General features: G+C 45.1%; 2 protein-coding genes across 5 annotated transcripts in view; both read right to left on the bottom strand.

Annotated features, from left to right (window-relative positions):
- Positions 1-3523: 3523 nt before the first annotated feature.
- Positions 3524-9320, bottom strand: zbtb22b (zinc finger and BTB domain containing 22b). The gene is made up of 5 exons (XM_079287516.1): positions 9214-9320; positions 7112-7342; positions 5602-6414; positions 5053-5331; positions 3524-4570 (listed from the first exon to the last, which is right to left on the bottom strand). Exons 2-5 carry the CDS (start codon positions 7340-7342, stop codon positions 3560-3562), a joined length of 2334 nt encoding a protein of 777 aa, XP_079143642.1. The 5' UTR covers positions 9214-9320; the 3' UTR covers positions 3524-3559.
- A 1317-nt stretch (positions 9321-10637) lies between these two features.
- Positions 10638-11170, bottom strand: part of kifc1 (kinesin family member C1) — a 9864-nt gene continuing 9331 nt past the window's right edge. For all 4 annotated transcript variants that reach the window (XM_079288089.1, XM_079288088.1, XM_079288086.1 and 1 more), the window contains exon 17: positions 10638-11170. This exon is cut by the window's right edge and continues 229 nt beyond it. The gene's annotated coding sequence lies outside the window, so the exon portion shown is untranslated.

Raw genomic sequence — 11170 nt, forward strand, 5'->3', positions numbered from 1 at the left:
TTCAATATGTAACCCCCAAAACATCAGTGGTTTTATTCAGCACATTGTTTGCCTTTGGGCGGAATCATTGTATTGATCAATTTCATCACTTTTGGCTGTATAAAGGGAGAAGTGCTTGTATCCCCCCCCCCCCCCCACACACACACACCTTTGGAAAAAATAAAAAAATAAAAAATACAGTTGGTTAACAATTGTAAAAAAATATAGCCCATAATTCATTTATATTTGTTTGAGGCTTGAACTCGAGATTAGAGACAAAAGCCTTAATTTGCACCAAATAATTTATTAATCCATTACTTTGATACAGGGCAGAGGTGAATATTGATCATGACGTCATTAGTACCACTCAGGAGTTACATCACAATGTCTGTCGTCGTTTTCTGTCCAACAATCGACTGGTCAACCAGAACACATGGAAGAAGTCGTGTAACAGTTCGTGGAATGTACAAAAATAAGTCAAACGGCTCAGTCAGCAGCTCTGAGCGCTCTGTCCGCATCCTTCCGTCGTTACTCGGTCTTGGAAATAAATGGAATGTGAAGCTCTGCTCTGCCACCTCTGGAGCTTAAGAGACACGACAAACTACACACCTGTACGACGACAGGGACCCTGAAACGTCCTCTTTGGTTCGGGGTCTATTTGTAGATGTTTTTTTTCACTCTTCATTTTAAGATACACCTCCCGATTTGGCACATTGTCTTAGAAGTAGTTTTTGTGTTTGAGATCGACACTGTACCGACCACATGCTGAGGTTTTATTGATTATTTGGGTGCTGACGCGAGCAGAAACTTCTTAAATGATGGGATGTAGAAAGTAGAGATCATTCTGTCTTCCTCTGTTCACATGTTTCTGACTGAGCCTCCTCTGTCTCTTCAAGCGTTGTGTTTGCAGAGGAATAGTAAACGTCCACCTACACCTCACTCAGTGGAAGGTCCCCACATGCACGCTTAAACGCTTTCCAGTGTTTAACGTCACATTTGTCTCTCACACATTCTGCTCTCACAGCCGTGCAGTGTTTTCTCTGTGGCTGGTCAGCAGAGCAGCAGACAAACAGGGACAAACCAAAGTCAGCCACAGACACAACTGAAGCCGTCACGGAGGAAACACTGGAGGTCAGAGGTCACGTACAAAAAGCGCTCCAAACCGGCATATAAAAATATCCAGAGCCTTCACAGAAGCTCAAAGGTTCCGATCCTTCATCTCTCCAGCTCTACGTTCGTGTAAAACACTGAAACGTTGAAGAGGTCATGTGTTATATTTCTGTCCTTCCTGTCCTGTGCCGCAGCGACACGCTGAAGTATGATTTGGTTAAAATATGTCGTGAAACAATAATACAGCTTCATAAATACTCATAGTTATCACATTGCTGCAGGTTTCTATGGTCATAATCTCTTAAATCACAGCACCAAGAGGACACACCTTTGTGAAAGTCAATACGATTTTATAAATCAAATAATGATGCACTTTTCTCTCATAACGACATTTTCCTCCATACTTTTGACTTAGTTTATTTTGGTTTTTTAATGGGCCACATTTTCACATTTAAATGAAATCTAAATGAGAAGCACAGCACACAGAGTACTAACGAATATTTAAAGAGTATTTAAGTAAGCAGTGTTGTGATGCAAAAGAAAAAAAATATTTATATATAAATATATACATACATATGTATATATAAAATATTATTAATTTCTGCCAATGCATGAACAGCTCCCCCTTGTGGGCTAAATGTGAATAAGTTAGGAGCAGCTCCATGAGGAGGAATGAATTATGTATTTTGGCCTCTTAACCAAAACAAAGAAAATAAGATGATTGTATTATTAAAAATACGTTGGCATGGCGACAAAAACGACCTCCTCTACAAACATCACCTACTCTGTGTTTTAATAGAGAAACAAAGGCAGGAAGTAATTCTGTAGAGTGATACCTGTCAGCAGCTTCATATCAGTAGTACCGGAACATGATACTGGTGTATTCATGGTGTATTTACTGTAGTTACTGGTGTATTGTAACCACAGCAGGGCCCAGAGGAGAACATCGTGCACGGTGGAGAACTGTGAAGGAGAAACTCTGTGAGCTTCAGAGTAAACACAACGGTGTTTCATTCAGGTGGCTTCAGAGCGGCTTCATTGTCAAAACTCACGGATTTATTTTTTGTCTATCAACTCATCAATTAGTAGGTTTACAACATCCAGGACCTTTGACAAGTCAGAGTTGCTCTCATGTAGAAAGAATAGAGGCAAACATTGGACGCTGGTAAACACTCTACACACTGTAGAGCTCAGAGGAGACCAGCGTCTACCATTGATAGCTTCTCATGCTCCTCATTGGAATGCACTGACTGGAGGTTCAGATGATTCATGAGGAGCTCGGTGTAGAACTCTTAAAACACCGCCTCCACATCTGATTAAAGCAGACCGGACGGCAGCGAACGCATCCGCGTCACAAGTCAGCGTTTGTTCCAGGTTGTGATGAGTGAAAGCAAGATATATTTATATTTACAGTGATAATATACTTCTCAAAGCACGAGAACAACAAGAAAAAGTGAAAGCAGGTAACAGCAGCAGAACTGCAAAAGCACCGGGAGGCTTCTCTACGGCAGAGAAGATGAGCGCGCTGAGCTCATCATGACAGGTAGTGTTTGTGTTTGTGTGGAGCACATTGACATGAGGTCGATGATTTCATGTGTGTTTCATCACAGTACAGTCATATTGGTTAGTTTACAGCTAAAAAAACAAACAAACGCATTTAGGTGTGCAGTACCTCGGTGAGTTCTGAAGAAGTGTTCACCGGCTGTACAGGTTGGTAAATAAGCAGCTAAAAGATGATTGTGCCTTCACTGTGGTCCAGTTTGGGCTTCCAGCAAAGCAGCATCATCTCACTGGGATGATGCTGACAGTCAGTGTGTCACATGGGACGCTGAGGAAAAGACCAAAAAAACACAAACCTGCAACTTTAACTTCCTCTTTTCTCAGTTGGGTTCTGAATATAAAGTTGTTCTCTTGCAGATTTGTGTTTTTTTTCATCATGACACATTACAATACAATACTGCAGAATCACAGCAAATTAGAACAGCCTTCTTTTCCTCTACTGCTCTCTGCTCTCTGTGGGAACGTTGTTAGTAACAGTTAGTGAAGCACTGCGTCTTCATTTCTGGCTTCCTCTCGACACGCAAAGCATTCTTCCACAAACACCCCCCAAAAAATATACTTTACGAACATCTGGGATATTTGAAACCATAGCTTACTCACTGAGACGAAAAGGTCATTTTTTAAATGAGGCCACTTTTCGGAGGTAAGTTTCCAAAAGAATTGCGGATAACTTGAGATGGCATCAGAGGCTTGGCAGTCGACAGGAATCTCAAAGTCTTCGTTCGGCTTGTGTGTCCAACGGGAGTGTCGCCCCCCCCCCCTCAAACAGACAAGGGACGCACTTCCTGTTTGAAAAGCTGAGTGTTGGCGGTTCAAAGTGATTCAGAGGTTCCACGTTCACCATGCTGTAAAAACAGCAGCAGGAAGGAGAGGCGGGACAGTTTGCTCAGACAGAGCTCACACTCCGGCTTTAAGTCACGCTACCGTCATCGCCACTGACTTCACACACGTCTTCATCGCACACACTTCGACCCAACCCCAGACCGGCGAACATCCCCGGTCCTTGACCGGGACTCTGGGAGACCACCCCTAGCAGCGCCCCTGCGGCGGCCATATTGTTGTTGCTACTTCCTGTGGCTGAGATGCCGGAAAGATGTGGCGGAGCAGCAGTCATTCCTCCTCCTCTCCCTCCTCCTCCTCCCAGAATACCGCCCTGTCCTCCCTCGCCTCCAGACAGGAGGAGGTGAGGGGAGGCAATCCCATCCTCACCTCCTCCGCCTCCTCCGCCTCCTCTTCTCCCTCCCTCGCCTCCTTCCCCCAGCCCGCTGCGCCTCTCACAGTGCGAGCGGTGCCGCATGAAGCTGTCGCGCCACATGAACTTCTTGCCGCAGCCGAGGCAGTCGTACGGCTTGAGGCCCGTGTGCGTCTTCATGTGCTCCGTGAGGTGATGCTTCATCTTGAACTTCTTGGCACAGACGGGGCAGTGGAAGGGCCTCAGGTCCAGGTGCATGTTTATGTGGCGGTCCCTCATGCTCTTGTGCGTGAAGGTCTTACCACAGTGGCACATGAACACTTTCCCTGAACCCCCAGCGCCGATGCCGCCCCCGCCTCCAATCCCCCCACCGTCCATGCCATCGACTCCCAGACCGCCCTGCGCCGACAGGTGGACCGCGCCGTGCTCCAGACCGGGACCTTTGAAAGCTGCTCCTCCCATCATACCACCGGCCATCCCCAGGGGAGGCACGGCGGCGTCCAGGGAGAGTCCGGAGGCCTGGCTGTAGAGGAGGATCTGGTTCCCCTGCATGTCCAGGGGGAAGAGCTGGGCCCGGGCCGAGGCGGCAGACTGAACCTGGCCCAGCAGCGCTGACACGGCGCGGTTAGCGCTCTGGCCCGCTGCACTGTCATGAAGGTGAGCTAAAGTCTGGTCCATGAGACTGCCTTCAAACTTGAGGTAGTCTTCTGATGACTGGCAGTAGTCCACCTGGAGACACACAGAGATATGTGATGAGTGCAAAATGCAGGGACTGTGCTGCATCAGGACCATTTGCAGAATTTCAAACTTTTCAGTGATTTTACAGACTTCTCCACAGAGCGCTGTGCACCTGCATGTTGGACAGTCGACGCAAGTCTCATGTGCTGCATGAATCTAGAAAAGTCTCGAAGTTTAAAAACATTTTCATTTTGCACATCACACAGGTTCAGATGCTGTATTTCTGTTTCACCCATAGACTGTAAATAAGAAGTTGACGTAGTCATCATGACATCACCCATTGGTTTGTGTACAATTTGAATTTTTGAACCGTTGGTGCCCCCTGATGGTGGTATTAAAACACACACACAGCACCAGCTTGCACCCGGTCTGTCCCACCTTTCCACGAACACAAACTTCTGCTATCACAATATCTTGAAAGATGCTTCATGAAAACTCGACACCTCTCGTCTTTAGAACCGGCCTCAGCTCACCTGTGAGTCCATGTCGCTCTCTGCTCTGCCTCCCAGATCGGCCGACAGGCTCCGAACGTTGGAGATGTTGAAGTCGCTTCTCTGCCTCTCTCTGGCCAGCTCCATCTCCCTGTCGTCCTCGTCGTCCTCGTCCTCTCCTCCCTCCTCCCCGGACACTACGATGAGGTCGTCGTCCTCCATGCGTTCGCTTTTCACCACCACCCACTGTTTACGGGGCATGATGCTGGGCTGGCTGTAGGTAGGACGCTTCTGCAGCGGCATCGCCGAGTCCTCCCCATCCTTTCAATTGAGATAGTTAATTAAGGGTTTCCAGTCTAGAAAAAGCAGCTTGACTACTACTTTATATATTTTAGTGTTTCATAAACCCTACAGGTGTTTGTTCTTTTTAAATGGAAGGAAAACCTGAAAAGGACCAACGCCGAGTTTAAACCAAATGAAATGATGAGGAAATAGATATAAAAACACTCAGGATACAGGATTTAATAAACAGAGCTCCCGCTTGATTGAAAAGAAAAGGTCTTCAGATCAGTCTGAAGGTGCACGGCTCACCTGATAAGAGGACACGCCAAAGCTGTCGCTGACCCCGACCTCCTGCTCTGACGCTGAGCTCATCTTCTTCCTCCTTCCGCTGCCTCCTCCTCCTGTTCCTCTCTTCCTTTGGTGGTACAACACCTCCTCCTCTTCCTCCTCCACTTCCTCCTCCACTTCCTCCTCCACTTCCTCCTCCTCCTCCTCCTCAATGAGGAAGGCTTCCTCTCTTCCCGACGGGGTACAGTAGCTGGTGGTGTTGCTGGCCCCGCCTCCGTCCGCTGACGCCCCGGCTGCACCGCTTCCTCCGAAGCTGCTCCCGTCTCTGGGGCTGAAGTAGTTGGTGCTGCTGGGAGACTGGCTCTCACTCACTGACGGGCGGCTGGGAGGTTGGGAGGCGCGCTGGGGCTCGTTGGACCCTTCGACCTGGGCTTGACCGCCACCGCCATCCCTGCCAGCCCCATTACCTCCGCCTGCAACACCATCACCATTGCTGCTGCTGCATCCGAGGTTGGCCGAGCCTCCGCCTCCGCCTCCTCCTCCTCCTCCTCCTCCTCCTCCTCCTCCTCCTCCTCCTCTGACAGTTGCTCCGTCCTGCATGCCTCCTCCTCCGGCACTCCCCCCTCCCGCTGCAGCCCGGCCCTCCTTCAGCAGCTCGGTGCACTTGTCCACGATGTGCCACATCTGCAGGACGCTGCCCACCGTGAGGTAGTTGACGATGTCCTCGCGCAGCATCCGGAGCTGACCGGTGTAAGCGCAGCTCAGCACGCTCTCAAACGCCAGCGGGTCCATCACTGCCGGGATGGAGACGGTCGACATGTTCTTCAGTAGCACCTGGTGGTGGGGGGGGGGGGGGGGGGGGGGGGGCGGATAGATCACAATAATATGTTTAGCAATTTATGAATAATTTGTCCTCCTCTCCTCCCCACTCCCTTCAATGCCGCCTCTCTCTTATTACTTGTCATGGTGGAAATCCAACCTACAGGGTTGGATTGTGACACTAATACTTCTCTCTCACCAGTCTGCAATAGATGGGATTCAGACAGTGGAGGGCAGTCGCTATGCATGTTTATAGCGAAGAATTCAAACGCTTTTCACTGAAGTGTCAAGATTAGGACCTGAATCCATCAACAACCACACTAATTACACATACACACACTGGTTTGAGGTTTAGCTACTCTGTTTCACTCTCCCTGTTGTTTACGACACATGTTGCTTACATTATACACAGAGTGTTGACTGAAGTGTGTCGTATCCACAAAGACGAATAAAGTCAACTATCCCCCTTTGAATCCATATCTATTGTTGTGTCTCGAGTCTGAGTCTGGTAAAACCAAACTGTCATAGGTCCTAAAGTTTGAGACAGCTGCTGTGGAATCTCATACAAGCGCTCAAATACAAGTGGCATGCCTCTGAATCTGATTTTTAAGGCACATTTTTTGACACGGTCCAGATCAGAGATGGATAAACAGGACTCCATGTTTTATGTGTTCGTACTGAATGGAAAACGTCAGCAGCTAAACGCTCCCACCTGGTCGTGGAAGTAGGGCGAGGAGGCGGCCAGGACGCAGCGGTGGGCTTTGAACACTTGTCCCTGGACGTGGATGGAGAGGTCACACAGCCTGCCGTCTTCTCTCTGCCGGTTCAGGCTGTCCAGCACAGAGGCCTGAGCGCCGGGGAAGCACACCTGCACCACCGGGCCAGATGTGTCGCTGGGAGCTGAGCTGCTGCTGCTGCCCACTTCCATGGACAGGGACTGCATCTAGGGGGAGAAAGATTTCACGACTGGCAATTCACTAATGTTTTCAGATGAAGTCCGACTGCTTCCATTTTGGCTTGTTCTGATATCCAGATGAGGTACATCACCACATCTGTTTAGGTATGGAAAAATCACTTGTGTAAATGTCACATGACTGTCATTCTCAACTCCTTTTTTTATGTAGTAAGTGCTTTGTCGTGGTAATATATGCAATATTATGAATTTGAGGTATTTAAAAAATCCATGAATACAGAAATCTAGATACTCAGTTTATTAAGTAACAGTCCCACAATAAATTCTACATTCTTCAACGATTTTGTTATAAAATGTTTTAGAGAGGTGATGATTACTGTAGCAACTAATTATTATTTTCATTAAGATTACTGTCAATTATTATCTTGTTCTATAATCGTTTATTCAATAAAATATCAGAAAACAGAGAAAAACGAAGGTAACATCTTCAAATGTCTTGTTTCATTAAACCAACAAAGACATTTAGATTTCAATGAAAAGCAGCAAATCCTCACATCAGACCACATTTTTGTCTTTTGTTTTGTCTTAGAAAATGACTCAATAATAATCATTTATCAAATTATCAAAATAACTGCTGATTCATTTCCTGTCAATCCACTGATCGATTGATCAACTAATTGCTGATTCTTAACTTAATGATTTGATGGAGGCCTGCTGCTGCTGTTAAACTGCACGAGTCCACACTGAGAGGTGCTTCTAACATTCTACCCTAATGGAAACGGGGTGGACGAAATAGCAGAAACACCTCTCAGTAATGCAAAACAATTCAACAGCTCCACATAAGTGCAGAGTCATCAGGCAGGGCTGCTGAATTACAGTGTGTGGCTTTTAGCTGGCGGGTGGTGGATCAGCATGGAAGTCCACATACGTCGAGTTCTAAAGTGTTTCAGGCGAGACAGGCTGCCCTTTTGAGTAAACCTAAAGAACTCAACTAATACCATTCAAATGGCGTTATTAACTAGCTATAACGCACATCTCAACCTGACTCATCCTCAAGCAGTTAAAGGACTCACTGATTAATATTGCGCAGCTAATCAAGGAAGCACGTTGACTTGATTGGCAATGTTGTCTCTTGAGAAATACGACTAATTTACCCAGAATGCACTGCAAATTAGTCCCACTCGAGAGACAGTGTAGAAGTCGAATATATATATATATATATATATATATATATATATATATATATATATATATATATATATGATGTGAGATGTGAGTTATATATATATATATATATATATAACTCACATCTCAACCTGACTCTATTCAGTGTATATATATATATATATACACTGTTCGTGCAGCCGGTACCCGCTGCTCGCCACAGACGAGCACGTAGCGCGTGTTGTGTGTCGAGCACCGTGCGTGTTATGTCAGGCAGTCCCTGCACTCCTGTGAACTGATTGCACTTTGACAGCCTGCTAGTGATGAAGAGCTCATGTAGGGCTTCACATAGACCACACACGCATCACGTCATTAGTTATGAGGAGGAACAGCCTACAACATGACATCCATGACACTTTGTTGCTGTGTTATTAGCGCTTGGGGGAGGGGGGGGGGGGGGGGATCAACAGCTGGAGTAAAAGCAGACTTTTAGTTGACAAGCTACAAAAGCGAAGCCGTGGATTGAGGATTCACGCTGGCGTGGTTGTTAAAATGTTCCACTGGTGTCCGTCTTCAGCTCTCAGACAGCAGACAGAGAAACGGCGGCAGACCGTCAGAGGTTCGGACTCTAATCACACCTTTACAGATGTGACGTTAGCCTGCTAGCTAGCTCCGACAGCTGGCTACAAGAAGAAGAAAAGAAAAGAGCCATGACGCGCTGCGGGCATTAAACTCACCGTTTTAGTTGACACGGCAGCCGGCTGAAGTAGCGTCTCTGTCCGAGCTGACGGCGGTGTGTGCTGCCAGCTTATCCAGGCCCTGAAGTTTGGGGACCATTTTTGGAAAATATTCTTCCCATCTGATCTCTCCTGCAGCGGCAGACAGCGACGCGTCGCCTTTAAAAGGATTCCAGACAGACGAGCCAGACTTTGGCCGACAAAAAACACGCAAAGTAAACAATGGAAGAAACACCGCAAATACAGCGTTAATATACGTAATAATAGTCATAGATGAAAAGTGATGTTTATGTGTCTTTATCCCATATTAGCTCTCTGAAGAACAGTGGCACATGCGCTCTTATGTATAACGTTAGGCTGCATATCTTGGATAATAAGCAACATGAAATTATTTCCACCATATATTTCATCTTTTATGGAATATTTAAATACATTAAATACTGTCAAGAAAAATGCAACTAGAACAATAAAGAATGATTATATATATATATATGTATTATATTTATATATATGTACATGGACAAAATTGTTGGTACCCTTCCGTTAAAGAAATAAAAACCCACAATGGTCACAAATGTCTCATCTAGCCGAAGGACATTCTCCCAGCAGCTTTGTGGCTTGTCAAATGTCAAATGCAAATTCCAGTTGCAAAACTGGAGCTTTTTGGCGAGCTTTACTTAAAGAATATAAAGTGGATACTTCACCCAATTCTGTGTTACACCTTTAATAACACCTTCATTCAAACACATTAACACAATTTCTTCATTCCATTTGAAATTTAAGGACAATAAGACCTCATTTACATGAACTTTTCATTGTTTTTTAGTCAAAATAAATAAAATCAATTATTCTGATCAGATTCGACGATCAGAGTCACGTGTTGATAGATCATCACAAACTGGTATATGTCAAAGTTTAGTGAGGATGATGTTGTTAAACCATTTTTTTAATGGCAGCAAATATCACACCTGTTGTCCTCTGGGATGAAAAATGACCCCGTCTGGTTTGACTGTTTATAAAGCATAAAGTGTAAATCAGAGGTCAACCGAAGCGCCGCAAAATTTTTGGTTGATTAGACAATTAAAAAAAATTGTATTGTATGCAAGATAACAGGTATCTTTATGCATGGCAGTGGCACTAATAGGCCATCACTCATTTTTCGTTACCACATTTATGTTTAAAATGAAAACATCAATCTGAATAGCTTGTATGAAGGATTATCATGCAATTGACAGACAATGTTGATATTGGTATTAGCTGACAAGGTATGTTTATAAATGGCAGTGGCACAGCCACCCACTGTACCTTGCACATGTTTAAAATAAAAACATGAATATATGAACCGGTGTATTATTTGAATAGCTTGGTATTGAATGCACAATAAAGCGGTATGTTTATACATGGCACTAGGCCCAGTTTAATATAATACACAAGTTTATACAACATATATAGTCGGGGTCCCTGGTCCATCTCTCTATCAGTTTGGGGGTCCTTGGCCTGAATAACATTGAAGACCCCTGGTGCAAATTATCACCCACCTGTTTCTCCTTTTAGTCAACTTTATTCCAACTCATTACCCGACATATAAAACATGTCAACATTCATTTCCTAAACATTTAAAAGGGTGCTGGTTATTAAGCAATGAACGCCAAGCCTTTGCCACCGTAAAGCCTGATGAATGTACTGTATACCACGTTAGTCTCGTTTGTCCTCCAGGGTTGATGTTGAAACATAACTCATAACTATCATAACATAGTAGAATGACACTGAAGTCATTTGCCTGGAAAGTAGAACAAGAGAATTCCAATGCATGAGCTATAAAACATGCTTTGTTTATGAAAACATTGGGAAAAACTCACATAAGATAAAAAATAAACATAATCTAATCATCTAATGCCTTTATTATTACTACATCATGTTTGGCCAGAAAGTAGAAACAAAAACAAACTGACTGTTT

Source organism: Melanostigma gelatinosum, assembly GCF_949748355.1.
Source record: "Melanostigma gelatinosum genome assembly, chromosome: 17".
Classification (NCBI taxonomy): domain Eukaryota; kingdom Metazoa; phylum Chordata; class Actinopteri; order Perciformes; family Zoarcidae; genus Melanostigma; species Melanostigma gelatinosum.

Bases quoted from the DNA above. Each gene is read 5' to 3' on its own strand.
- zbtb22b (XM_079287516.1), bottom strand. From the start codon at position 7,342: ATGCAGTCCCTGTCCATGGAAGTGGGCAGCAGCAGCAGCTCAGCTCCC. The intron at 5,332-5,601 runs GTGAGCCGTGCA...CTCAATTGAAAG, and splicing joins TTGGCGTGTCCTCTTATCAG to GATGGGGAGGACTCGGCGAT. The intron at 4,571-5,052 runs GTGAGCTGAGGC...GTGTGTCTCCAG, and splicing joins AGAGCGACATGGACTCACAG to GTGGACTACTGCCAGTCATC.